We start from the raw sequence: 26,901 nt of genomic DNA, 5'->3' as shown, positions 1-26,901 counted from the left end.
ATTTTCTAAAAAAATGTTTTTGCTTTGTCTTTATGGGCATTGTGTGATGGGAAAAAACGATTTAATACATTTTAGAATAAGGCTGTAACGTAACAAGATTTGGAAAAAGTCATAGGGTCTGAATACTTTTCGAATGCCCTGTATACATTTTTCAACCATTTTCCATCCCAAAAATGTTGAATAAGTAAAGGCTTTGATTTCTGGTCACACAGATGGAAAAGGGGTCTTAGAAAACATCTACCAGAAAAAGACTTAAAAGGTCTCGAAATACACCTAAACACAATAATGTTGAAGCCCCCGCCCTGCTAATTTCAACACTTCTATTTTGTTTTGTAGAAATTCTTCTGCCTTCTGTAAGTTTAAGAAACATATTTCCTTTACCAAAAAACCCACATATCTTTAAGGCATGAGGAGGAGGATAATGAAAATTCCCAGAAGTAACCGGTAAAGGTAGACCTATCAATTAGTTGTAGTGTTTTTACTGATATCAATTTTGTTAATTAAGTATTAAGTGATTAAAACTATTGAATTGTCTACAATGGGAAATCAAAGTAATCACAAATCACAGTTGGGTTCACATGTTTGAAGAGCACAGTACAATACAGTACAGTGCAACACAGTGCAAATTGGTGAAGTGAAATGAAACAAAATAAAAAACGTAAAATTGGTGCGTGCATATGTATTCACCCCCTTTGCTACGAAGCCCCTAAATAAGATATGTCTGTTGTCCCTTGTGTTCTTTCACTCTATTCCTGGGGAATTTCCATCTTATCTATGACCAGGGAGCATTCCTGACATTCCAGCCATTCTTCCTGGCACTGCAAGGGGTCCAGCCAGATGCAGGGGCGTCACTAATACAAGACAGACACTGACACAGCCAAGGCTAGGCCAGGCCAGCTCGACCTGGCCCCACGAACACTGACCTTCTCATAGACCCACAGAGAGGGAGATGGAGTAGTGGAGAGAAAGAAAGTTGGGGAGAGAGAGATGTAGAAAGAGGGAGTGAAAAAGAGATGGAGAGAGGGAGATGGAGTAGTGAATAGAGAACGAGTTGGGGAGAGAGAGAGATGGAGAAAGAAGGAGTGAGAGAGAGATGGGGAGAGGGAGATGGTGAGTCAGGAAGAGATGGAGGTGAGGGATGGAGATAGAGGTATGGAGAAAGAAAGGGAGAGAAAGAAAAACAGAAAGCGAGGAAGACAACGAGAGGACAGACAGAGAGGTGGAGACAGACAGAGAGAGTGGGCGGGTGTGTAATCGTAGTGTATGTAAACTGACACAAAAATAGAATGTTGAAGAATAACTTTCATTTCCAGCCCCTGACTCACTGCCTGATATTGTTAAAAGGAGGCCAGTGAAGAGTTTGTTGCTCTTCCGGCAGAAGTTGTGTGTGATTGGGAGCATTAGTGGGGTCAAAGTGCGTATAAACATTCTCCACTAGAATAGAAGAGTTAAGATGACTGTCATGTCTCACTACTGACTCACTAAACTGATCATGATGAATGTGGTTAAGTGGCTWCATACAAAACCTAGTGAGTTTCAATTGTTGTTACTGTACAGGTGAGACAGTGAGAGTTGAGAGAAATGGGGGCAGAGGTCAAACACAATGAAAGATGTTTTTCTGGAAGATATCTTTAAACGGAAAGATACCCGAAACTCATTATTACTAAATCTGATAATGATTAATGAGGGGAATGCAGCTGGAATGCACGCTACCTTATTACATCATAGATATTAAGGAAGTAGGAAGTGATTGGACAGGTCAGGGTGTATGTAAAGATTTATGTTTTTCTTTACATAGTATCATGTAAGTAGCATATAAACACAAACTCATATGTTGAGGATTAATATAATCTCTACAAACAAAGATTTACAATTGGGTTTTATGATGAAACATGAAGATAATTCACAGATTCTGCAGTTAATTCACACACAGACAGGAAATAGAAAAATGAACAGGTAAACATGCAGTCATAAAAACTCGAATAAATCCTTGTTAACTGCTGTTGTTAWCTGTGTGTGATTTATGATGCTTGGGGTTTAGTGTGTTCTATTGTAATGGCCGGTGATGGAAGGGCTGATGTGCGTCAGTGTGGACAGACACCCAACCAGGCCCTGTCAGATGTGTGGGGAGGAGAGAAGGAGGACGAGGGGGAGGAGAGGTGGAGGAGGAGGGGTGACGGGGAAGAGGCTTACACGGAGTCAAGAAGCGTGTATTACTAATTGATTTATAAAATGCACTAGTATTTACTGGAGGTAGGAGTTCGTGAACCTAATTGCTTCTACATCTGTAAACAGACCCTCGTAAGCTGTAGTGAAGTCGCTGCTGTAGTGTGGGGGGTGGGGGGGCACGTTGACCACGGAGGTTACTAGTGGGACCTAGACGACTGCGACGTCACAGAATCTCCTGCTTCCTTTGTCCGTCTGCCCCCCTCCTCCCCCCTCCCCTCCCCTGGGGTGTTTGTCAGCAACTCTCAGCTTCCGTAGAATAACATCAGACGCAGTGGTGCTGGCTTGAAGCAGGGAGCATGGCACAGAGAGCAGAGGTGGTCAGCTCTGTTACACTACACACACACACACACACACACACACTCACACTCACAGACAGAGACGGTGAGGGAAGACTGACAAAGAGAGAGAATGCTCAAGTAAAGTCTCCTGGGTGACTTTGCTACACGCTTAAGAATGTGCTAAAAATAAGATCCCTCACTCACTCTCTCTTTTTATTTTCTCTCTGTCTTTCTCTTTTTGCAAGTGGACCTSCTAGAGTTGCAGTGTGGGGTCACTCTGGGGAGATGGTGTAGCAGCCAGCCAGGCCAGCTGATGAAAATGATCAACTGTTACTGGGCTGCTGAGAAAGTTGTGTTGTGTTGTATTGTGGGGTGCTGTGTTGTGTTTTTGTATGTGTTTTTTTGTTTGTTTAGGGCTTCTTGTCTTTACAGATCATTACGCCTTCAGAAAAAGTATGGCTACTATCTAGCATGTTACACTTCTATTGTATTAAAGGCACACCTGCAGGAGGGGGGAGAGAGAGAGGGGGTAAGATGAAGGTAAGAGAGATACAGTAGAGATGGACAGAGAAAGGCAAAGATGGACAGAGAAGGTAAAATAGATGGAAGAGATGGAGAGAGAGAGAGGGATGCAGACAGGACACACACAATGACAGGGGAGGAAAGAATGTTTAGGGTGACTGAGAATGGCGGTGAGAGGAGAGGGAGCTCTGAGACTGGCGTGGCTTCCCCAGCGCAGTAACACTGGCCCGAGATGGAGAGAGGAGAGGGAGCTCTGAGACTGGCGTGGCTTCCCCAGCGCAGTAACACTGGCCCGAGATGGAGAGAGCGAGAGGGAGGGAGACAGCCGGTCAGATGGAAAGAGTGTTTGCACAGTAAAAAGTTCCTTTTTGCGTGGGTTGCCTGCTTCTCCCCTCCCTTCCCCCCATCCCTCCTCCTCTCCCTCTCTGTCTCTGACCTATTGCTTCAACTCAATCATTCATAGATTTCTTCACTTGCAGACGCAAGACAACTTGGAAGGAGTGAGGGAGAAAGAGAGAGAGAGAGAGGGAACGTGAGCGGGAGAGCAACGCACAGTGAGAGGGAGGGAGGAACGGAGAGGGTTTTCGGCTGGCACTCACAGTCAACAAAACACAACAACTGTGTTCTGTCACATACCATAGAGTTCGGTTTAATAGAGAACAGACTTAAATGTTGTTCATCCTACTCTCGTTTCTCTCCCTCACTCTCTCTTTCATCCCTTCTTCCTTTGCAGAGAGAGAGTCTGTTAGCTGATAGAGGACAACTGTAATAATGATGCTGGTTAATGTCTTCTTCTAATGAGCCAATAAAAGGGAGCAGAGCAGATGCACCATATCACAACACAACCACAATACAGGACAACACAACACCAATACAGGACAACACAAACACAAACAGACAACACCAACACAACCACAAACAGGACACACAACACAATACCAGGACAACACAACCAACACAACACAGGACAAACACCAAAACACAACACAACACCAACAGGACAACACAAACACAACACAGGACAACACAGACACACACCAGGACAACCACAAACACAGGACAACACAAACACAACACAGGACAAACACATAAACAGGAAACAACACAACCCAATATTTTTTTTTTTTTTTTTTTTTTTGTTTTTTTTTTTTTTTTTTTTTTTTTTTTTTTTTCTTCTTTTTTTTTTTTTTTTTCAGGGACTACACAATACAATACAGGCCCCACAAAACACAATACAGGACAACACAACACAATACAACAACACAAGCCGAAACAACACCAACAAACACAGGCACAAACAGCAGGAACCCATAGGACAACACCAAACAGGAACACCAACACATACAGGACAACACACACAATACAGGACAACAAACACAATACAGGACAACACAACACTACAAACACACACAAAACAGACAACACAACACAACAGGGCAAACACACAAACCAGACAAACCCAATACAGGACACACACACCCAAACAGGACAAACACAACACAACAGGACAACAAACACAATACAGGACAACACAACAACCAATACAACACACACAACAGGACAACACAACCACAACACAACACAAACAGGACACACAACACAACACAACACAACAACCAGGACAACACAACCACAACACACACAAACAGGACAACAAAACCAACACGGACAACAACACAATACAGGACAACAAATACAGGACAACAACACAAAAACAGGACAACAAAACACAGGACAACACAACACAGGACAACACAAACACAAACAGGACAAACAACCAACAGGACACACAAACACACAACAAGGACAACACAATACAGGACAACCAACAACAAAACAACAACAACACAACCCAACACAACACACAATATAGGCCAACAAACAATACAGGACACAACAATACAGGACAACCAAAACACAATACCAGGAACACAACAACACGAATCACAGACAACACACACATACAGGACACACAAACAATACAGGACAACAAAACCAAACAGACAACACAACACAGACAACACACACAGGACAACACAACACCAACAGGAAACACACACACAATACAGACAACAACAGAACAGACAAACAACACAGGACACACACAACCAGGACAAACAGCAAACCACAACAGGACAACACAGCACACGGACAACACAACACAACCACAGGACAACACAGGACAACACAACACAACACAGGACAACACCAACACAGCACAGGACACACACAATACGGACAACACAATACAGGCTACACAACACAGCACAGGACAACACAACAACAATACGGACAACACATACAGGACAACGACAGCACAGGACAACACAACACACACAAACAACAACACAGACACAGGCACACACACAACACACGACAACACAACACAGGACAAACACAACACAATACAGGACAACACAATACACGGACCAACACAGCACAGGACAACACAAACACAACACAGGACAACACAACACAGGACAACACAACACAGGACAACACAACACAACAACACAACACAGGACAACCCAACACAACACAGGACACAACATAGCCATATCTGCATGTTGAAGGCAGAGAGACAAATGGAAAGGAAGAGAGCAATTGACACGCATAATTTGAAAATCACATCCGTGGGGAGTTTTCCTAACTAAACTAGCCAGAGGTGAAGGGGGGTGAATGGGCGGGAGCAGGGGGGTAGGAGGTGAAGGAGGAGAGGGGGGTGGATTGTCATATATCTCTTGGAAGGAAGACAACAGCACATTAACCGTGATCACTGACTGTGAGAAAGAGAGAGTGAGAGACGTCAYTTTATTGCCCAATGACTATCCTCCCCGTGTGTCACTAGTTCATTATTTTTTTCCTCCAAAAACATCAACACACTCGCTCTTTGACGTACGTAGATGCATAAAGGGCATGTGGGGAGAGGGGGTAGGGGGGGAAATGATGGTGTGTGTAGGGGGGKGGTGAGTTAGGGTTACCAGGACAGTTGGTCAGATAGGATGCACTACTGGAATCATGCACTCTGAGGCAGGAATGGAAGGATGGTGTGAGGGAGGGATGAGAGGAGTGAGGCGGAGGTTATGGAGAGAGTTAAGGGGTTGTCCATCTACCCAGACATAGTAGAGTAAACATTAACAGTAGGATACTATGTCGGCCTCTCATCCGTTCCCTTTGAGCGTAAACGCTGTTTATTATACAGCTTGGTGGAATTCTCTGGAGGAGGAAATGGTGGAGCAACATCAGCATGATGAAATGATTGACTCCCAAAATCACGTTTGCCATTGGAGCTTCCTGTGTTTCCAGCGTTGCGTCATATTCAACATTCCCTCTGTTTACACATCCAAGGCTGTGAGGTAGGCAGGATCAGAGCCTTAACCTTCACCTTCATTACACTACAGTCACTTACAGTAGACATACAGTAACCAATGGTGTCATTTAGAACAGGAGTTTTACACTATATAAACCAATTATAATACCAGAAGGGTTATTTGGACAATACCAACATATTCAAATGTATGTAAATGTAAAAAAGTATGATAAATATTATGAAATTATTCAAATGTGCCCTTATTGTATACCAGGGATGATCAAGTCCAGCTCCCAGCCAATCAGAGCGCAAGTATCAAACCCAGCAGACACTCTGACCCATCAAAAGGCTTCATATGACAGTGAGGAAACCATGTAAGAGTCAGTGGCGTGCAGAACTACACGGCGCCAGGGTTTGTCAGGGCTACGCAAAGATTGACTAACCCAGTAAAGTTGGACTAAGTGAGTCAGGTTTGTCTGGCCAGAAGGGCAAGGGAAGACCATGTCACAGGTTCCCTCCTCTCACTCTCTGATGTCTTACTAATGTTTCATACACACACGGACACAGGGCTGTAGTACGCCGTGACACAGGTTCCCTCCTCTCACTCTCTGATGTCTTACTAATGTTTCATAAACACACGGACACAGGTCGAGCAGAAAACATTAGGGGGAAAAGAAAAAAAAAGCAAGAAGGGGCCCCCTTGGTTTTTAAAAAGAAAGTAAAAAAAACGGGCTAGCTCTGGAAACAGGCACAGACAAGGTGAGGGCTGTGGTAGCCGTGACACAGTCACAGACATAGGTGAGGGCTTGTAGATAGCCGTGACAACAAGTCAACAGACAAAGGGAGGGCTGTAGTAGCCGTGACCACAGTCACGAATGACGATACGGAGAGTGGAGTGTAGTACGCCGGTGACACAGTCACGGACAATAGGGAGGGGCTGTAGTAAGCCGTGACACAGTCACAGACATGAGGGAGGGCTGTAGTACCCGGTGACACAGTCACAGACAAAGGGAGGGCTGTAAGACGTCCGTGACACAGCACAGCATGAGGAGGCCTGTAGTAGCCGTGACACAGTCACAGACATAGGGAGGGCTGTAGTAACGCCGTGACACAGTCACAGACATAGGAGGGCTGTAGTAGTGCCGTGACACAGTCACAGACAATAGGGAGGGCTGTAGTAGCCGTGACACAGTCACAGACATAGGGAGGGCTGTAGTACACCCGTGACACAGTCACAGACAAAGGGAGGGCTGTAGTAAGCCGCGACACAGTCAGCAGACATAGGGAGGGCTGTAGTACGCCGTGACACAGTCCACAGACAAAGGGAGGGCTGTAGTAGCGGCCGTGACACCAGTCACGAGACATAGGGAGGGCTGTAGTAAGCCGCGCACACAGTCACAGGACATACCGGGAGGGCTGGTATAGACCATGTCACAGGTTCCTCTGATGTCTAACATTTTAACACACACACACGGCTGGTATAGACCATGTCACAGGTTCCGTTCTCTCTGATGTGTTGGAGGTTTAATTCAGTGTCTCACTCTGCTACTCCTCCTCCGGTGGTTTATACACATTGGTGATGTAATGGGTAGCACACACAAACACACACAAACACACAAACACTTAATATTATTGTACATATATACACCACATTCACACCACCAGCCTACTAATTACCCACACACATGCACACACACTCACATTCACACACACACACACACACTACCCCTTCTCCTAACACACACACACACACACCATGGCACAGAGGCCTTCTTTCCCCATGAGCATACAAACACACACAAACACACACTGCATACATGTGCACTCCCTCACTCTCACACACACACACACACACATGTGCACTCCCTCCCTCTCACTCACACACTGCATACATGGGCACTCCCTCCCTCTCACTCACACACACACATAGAGTGACAATGTGTATGAGTGATATGAGTGATCACCACTGGCAGATTGTCTAACAGACTCTCAGTGCCTCAGAACCACCCAGGAGACCCCCATCATGGTAGGCAGACGGAGAGAAGGAGAGAGAGGGAACTAGGGAGGGAGAGTGACTAACTTCACTCTTTCTTTTCTTCTTACCCCAGCTGTGTCTTCAAACAGCCCTTTGATGTGGGAAATTAAAAAGAGTGAGTGTGTCAATATCTCCCTCGGTCCACCACATTCATCCATTTCCTCTCCTCCTCTCCCCTTCTCCTCCTCTCCTCTCTTTTCTTGTCTGCTGTTGACCCAGGAAAAGAGAATACTACTTGTTTCCCACACCTCTACCACCCAGCCTCCTCGCCACTATGCCCTCATAAGTGTCAGTGTGTTTATTTGTGTATCCGTGTGTGTGTGTGTGTGTGTGTGTGTGTGTGTGTGTGTGTGTGTGTGTGTGTGTGTGTGTGTGTGTAGGCCCATCACTTAACACTTGTACCCACTACCCACATCATTATTAGTGTGTCTGATGTTCTCCCTTGAAGACCCACACCTCCTAAGCATTTTATCCTTTTGTTGGTTTATGTGTGTGTGTGTGTACTGTTTTAACCCCATCTTATTCCCCCTCCCTGACACTGTGTTACTGGACTGGAGTCCAGTCACTGTTTCTATGCAACACTAGGCCCCTTCTGGACAACACCTCTCTCCCGTCCCGCTCTGTCTCTCACTCTTTCCTTTACCCTGGAGAGGGAGAGAGGGAGAGAAAAAAGAAGGGGGAAAGTGGAAATAACAGGATGATGTCTCAGGAGTGGCTGTCTGAAAAAAAGGAGAGTGGGGGGGTGAGAGAGGTGTTTTCTCTGTGTATGAACTATGAAGTGGGGAACGTGCCATATGGAGCAGAGTCCTACTGTAAAGCCACAGTCAAAAAGCATTTTTAACACTCAGAGAAACACAATAAACAATGAGAGGGAGAGAGAAAACAAGGTAGATCCACTGTATAAAGGATACAGGACTGGAGATAGGCTGATATAAAATTAAACAATGGCCTTTTTAAACTTCTGCAGTGATAGAGAGAGGGGGGAAGAGATTTGGAGATGGAAAGATAGAAAGAGGTAGATKGAMTGATAAATWGGTAGCGGGATGCGACGGRGGAAGTGTAGACTACTGGAGATAGGGACAGGATGGACGAGAGAAAGTGATACAGACCGAAAAAAAAWGAAAAAACAACGGAACATTTTGAAAAATTTGCTAAGGGAGAGACAGCTCTGGGAGGGAGGGGAGGAGGAAAGAGGGAGCACGTGTGTTTTTATGAATGAATGTCGGTGACTCAGTCGATGTGTCATACAGCCCAGTCTTTATAAAAGGACGTTTAAAACAAGCCTAAACATTTCACTGCGCGAAAATTTGACTTMCACACRCTCGCRTCCCTCTCTCTGCACTCATCCGTCTATCCCTYCCTAACCATTTGTCKGAGTGTCTGTCTATCGTTACYATCAGTTCATTACTWAAACTRAWCTCAAACTTTACTGAACAAAAAGTTTGGAGGCATTGTATTTTATTTCTTTATTGGATAGTTCGCCCTCATTCCTCTACTTTTTCATTCATTCATTCTCTCGTTCTTTTCCTTTTCTGCAATCTCTTGCCTCCACTCTTTTCGCGGAGTGTGAAAGGGAGAAGAAACTGGAGCACGTGACAATTTCYGGAGTTCGATTTATTTATTAATTTTCTAACCTTATTTTAACTATTTATTTACTGCAAGTCGTGCATTTATTTCTTGGACACGAACAAATATGAAATGTAAGTGCCTATGATTTTTTTCTTTCAAAAGCTATTATTCTTTCAATTGTTTCTTAATTTTCTTATTATTATCATCATTTCTCTCTAACTTTTCTTGTTTAGATAAGTCTATGTCCAATATGTTGGCATAATAATATGCTGACACGATTCTGAGAGTATGATCATTGATTGGGCTATTCCATATTCAAATGAAATTACTGAGCATGCAAATGTTACTTAATTGCAGCTAAGATTGCCATGTTCAGTGACCACTGAGTGATCCATTTGTTTCAAGAAGCCTAGACACTGACGTCTTATACCAGCAGGTGGTTAAAGTTTGAACAAKGAGTGATGCTCTCCTGAGTCCTGGCTTGTGCTTCTTGTGGTTCTCCTGTAATTACACAGGCACTTATCATTTCAGCAGCAATTGGGACTTTCTTTACCTTGTATTTGAACTTGAAAGAGAAGGAATGAATGAGCTTACTGTTACAGAACTGTCTTGGTTTAGGCTATGTAATTTATGTCATCCAACAACTGATGTGTCGTATTGCAGGTGTGACAATTGGAGGCGTTCAGGAAAGTCAATAATTGTGAAGATCAACATAGTATTATAGTGTGTCATAGCATGTAATGATTTAGGTCAAGTGATTTGCATTTAGGACTCTGGTCACATCCAACAACTGATGTGTCGTATTGCAGGTGTGATAATTAGAGGCGTTCAGGAAAGTGGATAACTGTGAAGGTGTTGTTATTGTTAATGATATTATGAGTCATAGGATGGAATGATTTAGATAGATGTTCATGTAACCTGTGAAAACATGACTCTGCTTTGTGCAACTCTGAAGGATTCCACTGCCAATTCTGGGTTTATGTTTACATTATGGTGCAATATCTCTGGAGAGTTGACAGCCGTACCCCGAGGTCATTATCATTATATCGACGTGACAGCACTTCTCCGCGGTCATATAAACCTAATAATTGCTTCCGTTTCCTCCCACCCTGCAGTGCTTGTCGACTCCTCCTCCTCTCTGYTGCTCTCGCTGCTATTGGCCCAGCTTCCTTTATTTACGTCTGCCGTCCCCGCCCCCTACCGGCGGCCGAACGTCGTGCACGAACTGGATAGATTGGCCAATCAGACGAAGAATCTGAGGCAGATCACAGCAGATCTATTGGTGAGTGGAATGTTACTGTACTCACTTCTGATGTCACGATGGGGAGATTGCTATGCTGTATACTGTATACTGTATWGATTGTGTGGTGGTGATCATGCCATGACCAGTTACCTGAGGCACATGAAAAGAGACTGGCTGGGGTTGTTGTCCAATAGCTCACCTTTATGACCCCTTAATGACTACTATAGTGATTGCATAGAGCAGTCATAAGAAGCCATGCTCCTTCTGCCTCACTCTCCCTGACTGTGACGCAATACAACTCTGGACAGTTGACTTAGATGTCTTATTCTCCTGGCTACGTTAACCTGCTTGTGTTRTGTCAGCCAGTGTATTAAGAGTCCCTTAGCTGTGTGAGTGGGACAGTCAGGGCAAGCGTCAGTAGAGATTTAACTATGTGAGGTCAGCCTTAATCCAGACAGGACCAACTGGAGGGCCGACTGACCGTGGGGAGATCTGACTCAACGTCCTGGTCTGACTGGACACCTGATACCACAGGGCCTGATGGAGCACTCATAGTAGGAGAAAGTTGCCTCTAGACACTGATTTCAGGTCAGTTTAGTGTTAATGCTAAGGGTTAGGATTGGGGGTAGGTACGCTGGTCCTAGATCTGTGCCTATGGACAWCTTATACCTGGAGTAGAAAACACACACTCAAAGAGAATAGAATGTAACTACCGGTAATAGTTATTTCTGGAACTGATTAACTCCGTTTATTAGCTGTGAGGAAATGGAATGTGGATTGGCACCTGTTGCTTATCTGGTGMTGTTTCCTGAAGTTGTTCTAATCTAGATGCCCAAGTAAAAGCGGCTGGGGAGTTTGTATTGAAATGGAAATGATTGCTGTGTACGTTTGGCCTACAGATGTGCTGGAAGTGTCCTGTAAGCAATGTGTTTGAACAGGTGAACCAGAACATATCCTTATCTTTGGTTATTCATGACCGCAAGAGATACTATTTTTATATGATGTAAATCAGAAACCACATTTGTTTAAGACACAAAACTGAAAATAGTTACACACTCTAGTCTCTGGCAGGAGGATTGGTCAATAAGTGTGTGTGTGTGTGTGTGCGCATGCGTGTGTGCAGTATCTCTGTATGAGGACACAGTGCTATAGCAATAGTGTAGTATGGGGGCCAGATGTGAGGAAGTAGCTTTATCAAAGAAGAGTAAAGTAGCTTTATCAAAGAACTCTGCACAGCAACGGCAATATGCTGCTTTGACAAAATGTTGTGTTTGTTTTTCAATGACATGAAGCATTTATTTTGGTTTCTTTTCTTCTTGTGCAGAGTTCCACTGAACAGGGGTCAAGGCTAGGGAAAAAAATAGAATTGGATTCAACGGAAAGTCCCCACAAGAAAGCAATAAAACTGTGTGTGTGTGTGTGTGTGTGTGTGTGTGTGTGTGTGTGTGTGTGTGTGTGTGTGTGTGCGTGTGTCTGTGTAATGTTTCTACATGTCTGTTGTGTGTTTTCGTGTGTGTGTCCATGTGTTGTGTGTGTCAGAGTGTGTGTGCATTGAGGGTGCTGTAAATAGTTGTGTAGGTGTGGTGTTTAGTGTTTGGTTGTCGGTCGCCACAGCAAAGTGACCTGATAAAAATCACAGAGATTTATAACATTCCAGTATTTGCATTCAGAAAGATTGTTGGGGGGGTGCAAGGTTCAGTTGAGTGAGGTCATGATGGAGAGAACGAGAAATGGAGGATAAGAGAGAATTACATGCTGAGACTGAGCAGATAAAGAGATCAGAGAGAGGTGTATGAGAAGTGGTCACCAGCCTTCTGATGTGTTTGTGTGTGTGTGTGTGTTGTGTGTGTGTGTGTGTGTGTGTTGTGTGTGTGGTGTACAGGTGTAAGAGAAAGTAGAGAGGAAAGCAGAAGGAGAAATAACCCAAAGAGGAGGGATGGGTGGATTGATTATAGAAAGACAAAACATTAAGCCAAACATTAGTGGTCTTAGAAGCAAGTGAGTGAGGAGGATGAGAAGAGAGATGGAAAACAACAATAATAGCAAAACACGATGGTAAAAGCACAATGAGGACAGAAAAACACAATAGCATGAGGAAGCATTAAGTGTACACAACTCATTGTGTACCACCATCCATATGTTTTCCTAATGCTGTTATGTTCTCCACTGATTGGTGCTCTGACGCACATGGCATAGTCACTGTTGTGCTTCGTCATTCTCAGTCATTTACATTCTACTCATAAATCACTTCTACCTGTAAAGGCCACAAGAATACAGTAGCACCCCCCCCCCCCCCCCCGATCTGCCGTGATGTGGTCTGTCTCCCCCTAGTGGTGGCTGTGAGCAGTGAGACAGACTGGGATTGTACACACATTACTACACAGCAATACGTCATCTCAGACTTTTTAATAGCTGCGACCCTGGAGTTTCCCTGCAGCTCTGTGTTGTCTATCCCATTCGGAGCTCTCTAGTCACAGCATATTTTTCTCCTCCTCTCCCAGTAGAAAACATCCTGTGGTTTCAGGTCACTTGCTCTTATGTTGACGTTTTCGGGGTTACGATCTGGGTGAACTCTCCCTGACCCGACCCACACTTTTCTCAGGGAAAGCTAGGGTCTGTAGTCCTGGCCAGACAGTCATCTGATCTAGGTGCTTCTGGAGTAATACTTTCCTTATGCTTACGTGACTCTTGTGAGGATGTGTAAATGAGTGAGGATGTATTTGACTGATGTAGCGTGTTGTTTTGTCCGTTTTTCTTACAGAAGGAACATGCGTGTCGAGACAGACCCAGAACAGCATAGATTTAAGTCCTTGCCACTAATGAACAACAGGGCCAGTGACTCAACTCCCTTGAGGTAAATGTATTTTACGTGTGTGTGTCTATGTCTTTCTGCCTTCCAGATTCTTCATGTCCCAGACATTGATACTAAATCTCTCTCTCTTTCTTCACCCCCCCCCCCCCTCTTCTCTCCTCTAGATGAGACCCACTCTCTCCCAGCTCCACGCGGACTTGAAGTCGTTTGAGCACCATTTTGCCTGGTTGAGCAGAGCATCAAGGAAACACCACCACCCTGCTCTCCCTAAACTGGGACAGATGATGTCACTCATCAAGTCTCTCACCAGCATGCTAGAGCATCAGGTAACTGCTCTGTTCAACACTAATACAGCTGATACAGTATGCAGCGTAGTACATTTATATCATTTGGATATATTATACATATGAGATTTATCAGATCTTCTACTGTTCTTACACTGTGATGATCTAATAATGGTATAGCTCTGCAGTTCTTGCACTCAGTTTCAATCATTAATTACATTAAGGCCTGTTGCACACATTCCTTGGATGGGAGGTACATTAGTCTAGCACTTCAGACAGGAATCTGAAATCTCAATATCTCTCTCTCTCTCTCTCTCTCTCTCATATATATATAGATGATGAGAGTTGATGCTCAGCGTCTCTCTCCTCCCTCTCCCTCGATGCCGCCTCACCCCTCCCAGTTTGATGTGTTACAGTCTTCCCAGGAGCTGCTACTACAGTTCAGACTCTTCTGTGATTGGGCCCAACGAGTGTTCTCAGTGCTCAGTACAAAGTCCAAAATGTCTGAGTACAATGATGATTCCTAGAAGCTATAGTCTATAGGGATACACAGAATCCACACTACAACCAATGAGGATCTACTAGCTTCAACCGGCACTACAACCAACGGTGATTCAAGATAACCACACTACAACCTTGCACTGTTGTCACTGAACGTCCATTCTCATTGTAGCCAATGAGGGACTCCATATTCAAACTACAGCCTATGAGGATCCACCATATTCACACTATTACAACCAGTAATGGTCTCCAATATTCACGAACACGTCACTGCCACCCCATYCTCTCTCTTAAATACCTTGTTCCTGACTGTGTTATTTATCTATTTATTTATTTATTTAGTTATTTATTTGATGTCATTATTTATTTGATTTTGTAACGTGTCACGTATCACGTATCATTTTTACTTACTTTATTGTTGTGAATTTAATTTCTTGTACCTTGTCAATACTCCTATTTTGTTCTCTCTCTCCCCCTTCATCCCTCCCCCCAAACTAAACAAGGAGACCACACAGTAGCACTTCCTGACTTCTTACAGTCTCTAAAGATATGGATTGTATTTTCAACTATTTAACCTGTCTTTCTTTACAAAGAGTAGCCTATTTCCGCCAGTAGATGTAGCAAACATACTTGGCTTGTAGCAAGCATATCTTGGGAGAGCGTACATGTATTTTTATTAGTGCTGTACTTTACCTGGTAGATTTAGGGTTACTCATAGAATCTTCTGAACATGTTCAATGTGCCACCTGTTTGGTTTTGTAAACTGTTAAGAAAGAGAATTATGAACCAAGCCTCAATCAGGATGTCAACACAACATAGGAGGGTAGATCATTTTTCCATGGGTTTAGTTGCTATAAGTGGCTGTGTCCCACATGGAAAAATAACAGGTGGTATATCTAACACTGTGGTAAAGGTTTATGAATATGCCCTGTTGCTAAGCACTGATCTAGGACCTGATATAATCTCTTTGCACACATTTGTTAGGATTAGCCTTTTGAGTCAGCTGATCCTTAATCTGTACCTTGGTACACATAATGTTTGAGCGTTTTAGTGACATAAATAAGAAATTAAAAAACACCCCAAGCCTTAAAATACTATGTATTGTGATATTGTGATACTACGGTTCTGCACAGTTGTACATACTTGTACAACAATGTAAATTGTTGTATACAATGCAATTGTCTATTATAGTTTTCTAGGAGATTTAATGTAGAATACTCTGTCAATGCTATCCCTATCGTTTTGTCGCAATATCAATATTATTCTATTCTAGTATTTTGTTACAGTATTTACTATTTATTTAAGTTACTTTGGTGGAACTATTTATTTGCGCTGCAGAGGAGCAAGTCTCCTGTTGTTTTTGTACTTTTATACTGTTTTTATTCATAATTACCATTATCATTGCTATCATCCATGTTGAAATCATTGTAGTACCATGCCTGAACGCTGTGTAAAACCTTGTGCTTGGGGTCTCCAGCACACAGACTGACTGATTGGCCTAAATGTGAAATGTGTGCCTTGAAAAAAATAAAGAACATGCACAATGAGATGGGCTTTTCATGTTACTTTGTCATATTTTCAATATTAGGTAGGCCTACACATCATGCGCTCTTTTTTTCTTTCCCTCCCTTATTCACCATCCTCCTGTGTCTCGTCCATCATCACACACTACAGGGCCTTTCCTACATTCTACCAACAACTGCATTGACCATCAGGCACTGCAGCAAGCACAGAGTTCATAAACCTATTTCCAATTAACCTATAATACGATTTTTTATATTTGGGGTTAACATTCAAACAATGTGTGAATTCAAGTACTAAATCACAAATTAGTACAGTATTATCATATATTTATATTTAACAGATCTAGAGACAAGACTTGACTGTTGAAGCTCTTACCCAATGGCAGTGGTGCATTCGGGGCTAGACCCAGCCTATAGCGATCGTCGTTGTTGGGAGGCGGCAGCGGGGTGGGTGACTCCTAGCTAGCTAGTTAGTTTGTGCTCAGGTTTATTGTTAAGGTTGTATGGAGTAGCACTGCGAGTCTCAATCCCTTTTCACAATATCAACAAAAGCATTAGCCATGAGTTAATGATACTAGGTGAGTAATTGTTGCAATATTACTAATGCACCATTCCTATCAAACATTATATAGCGAAGAATGCCGCACGGACGAAGGCTTATAGATTCGCAGGCCAGTTGCAGAGGCGGCATCTGTAACATTTTCTGCTTATAGTATAGGGTAGGTAGCATTTGTTTTTTCTGCCTTTTAGCTTGGAGAAACCGACATTTTCCGCACACGCTCATCAGGTACAGACGCGTATAAACAGAAAGACGGCCAGGGAGGAGGGAGGGGAGAAATAAGAAKAATAAGAGGAGAAGGAGGGATCGGGAGACGGTGGGATTTAAAGGGATAGGCGGGTCAGTCTTTTGGCCGACTTTTATTATTTGTAGATGTTTGAATAATTGTAGATGGAGCTCAATAGTTAATGTTGCTTTGKTGTTAGTTCCTGGACCTTGTGTCATTGATCAATACTTTGTGTTTTATTTTATTTCACAGTCCTACTCTTAAGAAAGGAGACCACACACTACATCAGCTCAGCTGTTGTTTCCACACACTGAGGAACAGAGCCACATCAGCCGAAGGAACCTTTCCACCAGCAATGAATGACACCGGGAAAGAAGAGACACAGCTCCACCAACACTAATACACACACTTACATTAATACCAAACATACAACCTTTTATTCCCTAATCGTGTCTTGCCTCAACATGGCAAACTCAGCTCTAGTGGTCCAAGCAGAACTATTACCCCCTCAATCGTCCTCCTCCCTCTCTCCCTTCCCATCGCTGCAGGGACCAGGAGAAGGGGAGGAGGACAGGGTAAGGGAGGAAGAAGCGGATGGGGAGAAAGGGATGGTGGAGGGGGGTGAGGATATAGTGCTGACCGGGGTAGGGGTGCAGATGGTGACGTCATCGGTCCTGGCTGCGCCCCATCTCCAGGAGCACCCTGAGCACCCGTTCCAGTGCCTGGATTGTGGCAAGAGCTTCAAGTGGTCTTCAAGGCTGGCCCACCACCAGCGCAGCCACAACAACGAGAGGCCCTACCGCTGTAACCTCTGCCCCAAGGCCTTCAAGGGCTCCTCCGCACTCCTCTACCACCAGAGGTACTGCAKGGAGGGAGACAGAGGGGGAGTGGCACAGTGAAAGTTAGCAATAGAAATGCTTRCAGCTTATAACACACATCTCACTTTATGAAGAGTATTCTTCTCCTTGTGTCCATCTGTTTTCATTTGTTTAGTTCTCTCACAATAATCCAAATGAGGGAAAGGTGACGTGAACAATATAATGTGAGTCTATTTAGGGCCGTGGGAAACTAGTGGAATAATCAATACAACCAGGAATTCTTCCTGTAGCCGGTATGGTGTCCTGTAGATCTGTTGAAGTCAGTAGATTGTCTGTTTTCATGTTTGTTTTTTCTGTGCAGGTCTCATTCAGGGGAGAAGCCCTATAAGTGTGAGGACTGTGACAAAGCCTTCAAACGCTCCTCTCTGCTCCAGGTGAGAAACACTGGCCAGTAGTGGTTCCCACATTTTGTGGTAAAAATGTGTTAAAACTTTTTAACTTTAAAAAGTTGAATTTTACAGTATTAAAAGGCAATTTTTGGGGTTAAGGGACCAGTCACGGACGTCCTCTTTCTCTTGTGCATGTCTCCAGGTCCATCGTAGCGTCCACACAGGCCTGCGGACCTTCCAGTGCCCCTACTGCCCGCTCACCTTCAAGTGGAGCTCCCACTACCAGTACCACCTGCGCCAGCACACAGGCGAGTGCCCCTACCCCTGCGACAGCTGCCCCAAGGCCTTCAAGAACTCCAGCAGCCTGCGCCGACACAAGAACGTGCACCTAGGTCTGAAACCCTACGTGTGCACCGTGTGTACCAAGGCCTTCACCCAGTCCACCAACCTCAGACAACACATGAGAATCCACACAGGAGAGAGGCCCTACATCTGTGGAGAGTGTGGACGCAGTTTCACACACTCATCCAATCTGGCCCTGCACCGGAATTCTCAAAGTCACACTGGTGAAGGAAAGGGSGGGGAGACAGGGGGRGGCAACATGGGGGATGAGATACAGGAAGTGATAGTGGGGGAGGACGTGACATCACAAATGTTGACGGACATGGGCTTTGTGAGCCAGGAGGCCACGGTGGGTGTAGGGGTCGGGGAGGTATTCCTATCGTCAGGTCACCAGACCCTCCTGCCCCATCTCACCCCCACCCAGGGGGGCGTGTGCACATCCAGGGCCATCGGGACAGAAGTGCACGTGAGCACGGAGTCGGGCGCCAGCGTGCTGCTGTACAGCTGTGGCAGCTGTAGTCAGACATTCAGCACACGGACAGAGCTAGAGGACCACCAGGCCATGCACCTGGGCCCCGGGGAGGAGGGGGGCAGCGGGGTGGGGGAGGGGGGAGGGGTGGGGCATCTGCTGGCTGACTTTGAGGAGGTGGTGGAGACAACGACGGCAGCAGCAGAGAACGGACACACTACGGCTGAACTACTGGGACTGACCGGAGGGGTGAGTAGTAGAACTCTGTCTCAGCCTGGGGAGGTTACCCCTAAGGCTCTGTTTTAGGGTCACACCAGATTCATCCATTCATGATCAATATTTGGTTTCTTACTCTACCCTCTAGGTCAATATCTCAGCTAATATGACTGCCGGGATGTTGATGTTGTAGTGCAATGACTCTGGCCTAATAGTGTTGTGTCCCATGTCAGAATATGGGGACTACCCAGGCCCAGTTTGACCTGCTGCAGAGCTTCACAGTGGGGGCTCAGATCCCCACAGACAGCGTGGAGACAGGGGGTAACACCACAGGGACGGGCACAGAGTGTGCCTACTGCGGGAAGAGCTTCAAAACCAGCGGAGGGCTCAACAGACACCTGGCACAGGTACCAATCAGCTGATGGGCTGCACATCCTCACTACTATGTCATAAGGTCTCTCCTGGATGCCAGTCTGTTTCTACTTAGTCTAACTTGGGCCYAGATTCAATCAGTTAAGCATTAACCTGCGATAACCGACAATAGCRTATCATTGCTTTTGTTTGAGAGCTGTCAAATCTACATGCAGCYCCYGGCGGTATGCCTTTCGCAGACAGTTCCATTGGATGCATTAGTAGAAAGMCCCTCCAGCCGTATTACAAGTTGGAACTCTGGAATGTGTGATGTAATCTACACTTTGATTAGTCTGAACTGATCKWCTCCTTGGTGTCWGTAAAGCTGACGTTATCTGATCTATAAATWGTCTGTTTTGATGACCCTCTCTCTTCCCAAATCTTCTTCTCTCCCTCTGCTCCCTCTCCAGGTCCACTCCCTCTCTCCCTCCCAGTCTCGCTCCCAGTTCAGCTGCTCTGCATGCGACCGCTCCTTCACCCTCCTCTCTTCCCTGCTCACCCACCAGCACTCCCACACCCCTGAGCAGCGCCTCCTGGCCGAGGCTGAGGCGGAGATCGTCTGCCCCGCGTCCCTGTCCCTTTCCCTGCCCCTGCCCTCCTCCCCCAGCCAGGGGGRSCAGCACCAGGACACCCAGGGGGAGATCCACGTCAGCCTGATGGCTGTGACCGAGGAGGGGGACAGGGAGATGGTCAAGCCATCCACCAGAGCAGTGGTCAAGGGCCAGAGGARAGGAGCAGCTAGTAAGACTGCTGGGGGGAACAATGGTGAGTTAGTCTTTTTCTTTTGGCATTTTGATAGAAAATACTTTTAAAGTGAGATACATTGACAGTAACAGAGCCGAACCTACTGCTGCTCATGAAATTACCTGTAGAATTCATGTGTGGAAAAAAAGAAGTCTATATAACATTCTATCTCTCCCTGTCCCTGTGGGTACGGTACAGAGAGGCCGTACCGTTGCTCTGAGTGTGGGAAGGCCTTCAAGGGCTCGTCAGGTCTGAGGTACCACATGAGGGACCACACAGGAGAGAGACCCTACCGCTGCACAGAGTGTGGCAAGAGCTTCAAGAGGTCCTCRCTGCTCTCCATACACCAGAGGGTAAGACGCATCCATCCATTTCTATCTCACTAAGGCTGCGTTTAGACAGGCAGCCCAATTCTGATCCTTTTTTTTTCACTAATTGGTCCTTTGACCAATCAAATCAGCCTTCAAAAATATCTGATGTGAAAAGATCTGATGTGATTGGTCAAAAGACCAATTAGTGGGGGGAAAAGATCAGAATTGGGAGCCTGTCTAAACGCAGCATTTGTCACAATGTGCGGAACAGCGGCACTGCTGCATTATAGCAGTTTATGACCTGCTTTTCTTGTTCAAACTTTTGAATGTACCTGTACTTTCAGAAGAATCCAGGCCGTATTCAGTTATTTTCTGACTGATCACCCCTCCCTCCTCTCCAGGTGCATACAGGTGTGCGAGCRTTCCAGTGCCCCTACTGCCCGCTCACCTTCAAGTGGAGCTCCCACTACCAGTACCACCTGCGCCAGCACACGGGCGAGCGGCCCTACGTGTGTCAGGAGTGTGGCAAGTCCTTCAAAAACAGCAGCTGTCTGAGGAGACACAGTCAGCTCCACTCTGGCCTGCGCCCTCACATYTGTCCCATCTGCTCCAAGTCCTTCTCACAGACCTCCAACCTCAAACAGGTCAGCACAGATAGCTCTGCTATGGCTGATGCTAAGATTCTTATGATATTGTGTACAGTTGCTCCTTCGCTCCATCTCTCTATATATATATATACACAGTGCATTCGGAAAGTATTCAGACTCCTAGATTTTTTCCCACATTTTGTCACATTACAGGCTTATTCTAAAATGCATTAAATTACATTTTCCCTCATCAATCTACACACAATACCCCATAATGACGAAGCAAAAACAGGTTTTTAGACATTTTTGCTAATTTATTAACAATTTAAAAAACTGATGACATTTACATAACTATAACTAACTACAGACCCTTTGCTATGAGATTTGAAATTGAGCTCAGGTGCATCCAGTTTCCATTGATCATCTTTGAGATGTTTCTACAACTTGATTGGAGTCCACGTGTGGTAAATTCAATTGATTGGACATGATTTGGAAAGGCACACAACTGTCTATATAAGGTCCCACAGTTGACAGTGCGTGTCAGAGCAAAAACCAAGCCATGAGGTCGAAGGAATTGTCCATAGAGCTCCGAGACAGAGTTATGTTGAGGCACAGATCTGGGGAAGGGTACCAAAACATTTCTGCAGCATTGAAGGTCCCCAAGAACAGAGTGGCCTCCATCACTCTTAAATGGAAGAAGTTTGGAACCACCAAGACTCTTCCTAGAGCTGGCCGCCCGGCCAAATGGGGGAGAAGGGCGTTGGTGAGGGAGGTGACCAAGAAGCCGATGGTCCCTCTACCAGAGCTCTAGAGTTCCTCTGTGGAGATGGGAGAACCTTCCATAAGGACAACCATCTCTACAGCACTCCACCAATCAGGCCTTTATGGTCGATTGCCCAGACGGAAGCCACTCCTCAGTAAAAGGCACATGGCAGCCTGTTTGGAGTTTGCCAAAAAGGCACCTAAAGACTCTCAGACCATGAGAAACAAGATTCTCTGGTCTGATGAAACCAAGATTGGATGCCAAGCGTCACGTCTGGAGGAAACCAAGCACCATCCCTATGGTGAAGCATGGTGGTGGCAGCATGCTGTGGGGGTGTTTTTCAGCAGCAGCGACTGGGAGACTAGTCAGGATTGAGGGAAAGATGAACGGAGCAAAGTACAGAGAGATCCTTGATGAAAACCTGCTCCAGAGCGCTCAGGACCTCAGACTGGGGTGCAGGTTCACCTTCCAACAGGAAACGACCCTAAGCACACAGCCAAGACAAGGCAGGACTGGCTTTGGGGCAAGTCTCTGAATGTCCCAGCCAGAGCCCGGACTTGAACCCAATCTAACATCTATGGAGAGACCTGAAAATAGCTTTGCAGCAACGCTCCCCATCCAACCTGACAGAGCTTGAGAGGATCTGCAGAGAAGAATGGGAGAAACTCCCCAAATACAGGTGTGTCAAGCTTGTAGCGTCCTACCCAAGAAGACTCAAGGCTGTAATCGGTGCGAAAGGTGCTTCTACAAAGTACTGAGTAACGGGTCTGAATACTTACAGTTGAAGTCAGAAGTTTACATACACTTAGGTTGTTAAAACTCGATTTTCAACCACTCCACAAATTTCTTGTCAACAAACTATAGTTTTGGCAAGTCGGTTAGGACATCTACTTTGTGCATGACACAAGTCATTTTTCCAACAATTGTTTACAGACAGATTGTTTCACTTATAATTCACTGTATCACAATTTCAGTGGGTCGGAAGTTTACATACACTAAGTTGACTGTGCCTTTAAATAGCTTGGGAAATTCCCGAAAAGGATGTCATGGCTTTAGAAGCTTCTGATAGGCTAATTGACATAATTTGAGTCAATTGGGGGTCTACCTCTTGGATGTATTTCAAGGCCTACCTTCAAACTCAGTGCCTCTTTGCTTGACATCATGGGAAAATCAAAAGAAATCAGCCAAGACCTCAGAAAATAAATTGTAGACCTAAAGCTTGGTAGCAAATGGGTCTTCCAAATGGACAATGACCCCAAGCATACTTCCAAAGTTGTGGCAAAATGGCTTAAGGACAACAAAGCCAATGTTTTAGAGTGGCCATCACAAWGACCTGACCTCAATCCTATGGAAAATGTGTGGGCAGAACAAAAAAAGCGTGTGCGAGCAAGGAGGCCTACAAACCTGACTCAGTTACACCAGTTCTGTCAGGAGGAATGGGACAAAATTCACCCAACTTATTGTGGGAAGGCTACCCAAAATGTTTGACCCAAGTTAAACAATTTAAAGGCAATGCTACCAAATACTAATTGAGTGTGTGTTAAATGTCTGACCCACTGGGAATGTGATGAAAGAAATAAAATATGAAATGAATAATTCTCTCTACTATTATTCTGTGACATGTCACATTCTAAAAATAAAGTGGTGATCCTAACTGACCTAAGACAGTGAATTTTTCCTAGGATTAAATGTCAGGAATTGTGAAAAACTGAGTTTAAATGTTTTTGGCTAAGGTGTATGTAAACTTCCAACTGTATGTAAAGGTGATATTTCAATTTTAAATGTGCACACATTTCCAAAAACCTGTTTTTGCTTTGTCATTATGGGGTATTGTGTGGAGATTGATAATGGGGRAAAAAACAATTAAATCMATTTTAGAACAACATTTGGAAAATGTCAAGGAGTCTGAATACTTTCCGAATGCACTGTATCACTCTGTCACTCCTCTCCCTTTATCTTTCTCTCATCCTCCCTACCCTCCTCTCTCTCCAACAGCACGAACGCACCCACTCAGGCGAGCGGCCCTTCCAGTGTGCCCAGTGTCACAAGAGATTCACCCACTCCTCCAATCTCCAGCTCCACCTGAGAACCCACTCCTCCAGGAAAGACTACAAGTGTCCCTTCTGTGGGAAGGAGTTTGTCATGCAGTCCTACTTGCAGAGGCACATGAGGACCCATGGGAACGGGGCTGTGGCCGGGGACGCTGGGGTGGGGGGGAAGGAGGGAGGCAGGGCAGGTGGAGGGGTGACAACCACCACCACCTTACTAAACCCCATCACCCTAGAGACCACAGGGAACTCTGGGTCTCTGATCGTGTCTCAGCCGGCGCTGGACATTCCCCCCAACACCTCCCAGAACTACTTCATGATCCAGACAGCAAATGGGCTTCAGCTCATCCCCCTGTCTGCCCCCGCCCCCCCTCCTCCCCCTCCGCCTCCCCCCCAGACACAGTACATCCTCCTACAGTGCCCCTCCACCAATGGGAGCCAGCCCAGCCTGATTCTCGTCCCCACCACAGCGACCAATCCCCAGCCCACCCTGGAGCCCCAGGGCCTCCCATTGGTCCAGACAGTTCTAAACCCTGCCCAAACCCAGATGCAACATTTCCAGACAATATCCCAGCAACAACAGCAGCCCAGGTTCATCATCACCACCAMCAACAACAATGTAAACAACCCTCCTGTTGCTAAGACAACAACTCCCTCCCTGAACTCTATGCTGAACAAGCCCATTTTAGGGAAAAGTACMCGGACAGCCAGGTCCAGGAGAGGACGGAAACCCAAAGCCGYTGTAGGTCGGMATACTRYCACCTCRGTTGCTAYGACAACCACCTCTGTCACCATGACAACAGCCCCCRTCAGTCAGTCGGGGGATGTAATACCTGTGTCTAGCTGTAATGTAACTAGTGTCACTCCAGCTACTGTTACTGCTGCCAACACTATGACATCATCATTGCCATCGTCTTTACCCGCCAAGTCACAAAGTCCTTTCTCACCACCAACAGCCTCTGTCTCTGTTTCTACCCCCTCCTCCTCTACCYCTGCCGCTGTTACCTCAGGACCCCTAAAGGTTGCCACAGTTAACTCAGTTACCACGGTTACCCCRTCCTCCCTGCCCTCTGACCCTGTGGCCTGGGTTGGGGAACCCCAAACCGCCCCAGAGTTGGGCAAGACCACTGAGCAGGACATGAGAGGGGAACAGTATGTCCTCTGCTTCCAGAAAGAAGGAGGGAAGAAGGAAGAGGTAAAGATAGGAGGAGAGGGAGGAGGGTCCTACGTGTTGCAGTTTGAAGGGGAGGGGTCCGGGGAGGGGGGGCAAGGAGGAATGGGCAGAGAGGGGGATGGGGAGTCATACGTGCTGCGCTTTCAGACTGAGGGAGAGAGAGAAGGAGAGAGMGAGGGAGGGAAGGAGAAAGGAGGCCTGGTGTCWCTGAACCTGCTGCAGAAATGGGGAGGAGTGAGGGAARGAGAAAGACGAGTAGGGGAGGATGGTGGAGTGGGAGAGTCCTTTGTGCTTCATTTCCAAACAGAGCCGCAGAGCGAAGAACGAACCACTTCTAACCGTGGCTATCCAGAAGGCCCCAGAAACAGCCTGGAACTTTCCTGCCCGCATCCCCAGGCCTTAATGCCTCTGAATGGGCAGGAGGTGGTGTTTGAGCTGGGGGATGAGAACAAGATGGTGGGCCAGGGGTCTGGAGAGAGTTTGCAGATGATAGCCCTGATCCAAGGTGAAGGGGGTGGGGAGGGAGAAGGGGGCAGTTACAGTGGGGCAGGGGGGGCAGTAGGGGAGGGAAGGGGGCCAATGGAGGGCATCTTTCAGCTGGAGGGAGGAGAGGGGATCGTCATAATTGAGGTTAGCACCAGCAGTCTAAGAGAAGGGGGGCTGGACAGAGGGGAAGGAGTAACTGTAGAGAGGAGTGAAGCAAAAGGAGGGAGTGGAATAACTGAGAGGCCTGAAAAAGACAGGAACTTAGCGGAATGCATTGAAATAGAGACTGGAGCGAATGAAGGAGAAAACACAGCTACGAATGGCCCTACACCTAACTCTCAGTTCTCTTAAACCTAAACCAAACAGCCACTGTCAGGAAATGTGTGTGAAGGTGTCTGCATGTGTGTGCACACATGAATGTACATATGCGTGCGTGCAATGTGTGTGAGTGTGTTTTTGATGTGGAGGCCTTTTCCAGCTACTGAACTAAAGGAGATTAAGGTCGTTCAGAAAGAGACTACAGAAAGTACTGTAGGAAATAATACCAAGGTGCCAGAAACACAAATAGTTACATTCACTGACTGTTAATGAAGAGGGACCTCAACAAATGAGTATGAGTTTCAAATAAACTGTCATGTTGACAGTGTTGATATAAAACACCTAAGAGTTTCTTTTGTGGATGAATAGATGGCTATGTTGGCTCGGTTTCACTATAAATATTCATACTAGGAAATAGTCATTATTAATAAAGTTGTTACTATTTTTTAATGAATGTTGATTAATTCACCTTTCTTATTTCGTAAATATATGTCCCATTATCTAAAGAGGAAGAGGATCTGCTCAGAATAACCGACAATCCCAGTTTATTATGGGAAATAGCGGTTCTCCACGAGTGCGACTGACCACGTTCACGTAGCAGGTTAGTCAATTTTCTGCGGCGCAGGTACTCGCTATGCAAATGGCGTAGAGACAGCATTCATGACAGTAAATGTTATCGTAAAACTACATTTGCAATAGCTGGCAACGCAAGTATTGCGAGTCATTCAATCAAA

The 26,901-nt window shown here is 45.6% G+C and overlaps 2 protein-coding genes across 3 annotated transcripts; both read left to right on the top strand.

Moving 5' to 3' along the window:
- The first annotated feature begins 9,260 nt into the window (after positions 1 to 9,260).
- il11a (interleukin 11a) lies at positions 9,261 to 15,149 on the top strand. Its single transcript, XM_070443871.1, is given in 7 exon segments — positions 9,261 to 10,074; positions 11,059 to 11,225; positions 13,948 to 13,959; positions 13,961 to 14,024; positions 14,027 to 14,040; positions 14,163 to 14,324; positions 14,618 to 15,149. Coding segments are annotated over 7 exon segments (618 nt in total). The 5' UTR covers positions 9,261 to 10,067; the 3' UTR covers positions 14,810 to 15,149.
- Positions 15,150 to 16,757: 1,608 nt separating this feature from the next.
- znf628 (zinc finger protein 628) lies at positions 16,758 to 26,617 on the top strand. Of its 2 annotated transcripts, XM_070443870.1 has the most exons (10): positions 16,758 to 16,884; positions 17,057 to 17,204; positions 17,344 to 17,950; positions 18,271 to 18,343; positions 18,501 to 19,358; positions 19,559 to 19,732; positions 20,147 to 20,501; positions 20,679 to 20,833; positions 21,193 to 21,435; positions 24,137 to 26,617. In XM_070443870.1, the coding sequence occupies exons 3-10, from the start codon at positions 17,451 to 17,453 to the stop codon at positions 26,198 to 26,200; spliced, it is 4,422 nt and encodes a 1,473-aa protein (XP_070299971.1). In that variant the 5' UTR covers positions 16,758 to 16,884; positions 17,057 to 17,204; positions 17,344 to 17,450; the 3' UTR covers positions 26,201 to 26,617. The 2 variants fall into 2 exon arrangements, with proteins under 2 accessions (XP_070299971.1, XP_070299970.1); XM_070443869.1 differs by lacking the exon at positions 17,057 to 17,204.
- The last annotated feature ends 284 nt before the right edge of the window (positions 26,618 to 26,901 follow it).

This window comes from Salvelinus sp. IW2-2015, linkage group LG6.1 (assembly GCF_002910315.2).
Source record: "Salvelinus sp. IW2-2015 linkage group LG6.1, ASM291031v2, whole genome shotgun sequence".
NCBI lineage: Eukaryota > Metazoa > Chordata > Actinopteri > Salmoniformes > Salmonidae > Salvelinus > Salvelinus sp. IW2-2015.
The sequence above is the reverse complement of the archived record's forward strand: the minus strand, read 5'-3'. Positions and strand labels throughout refer to the sequence as shown.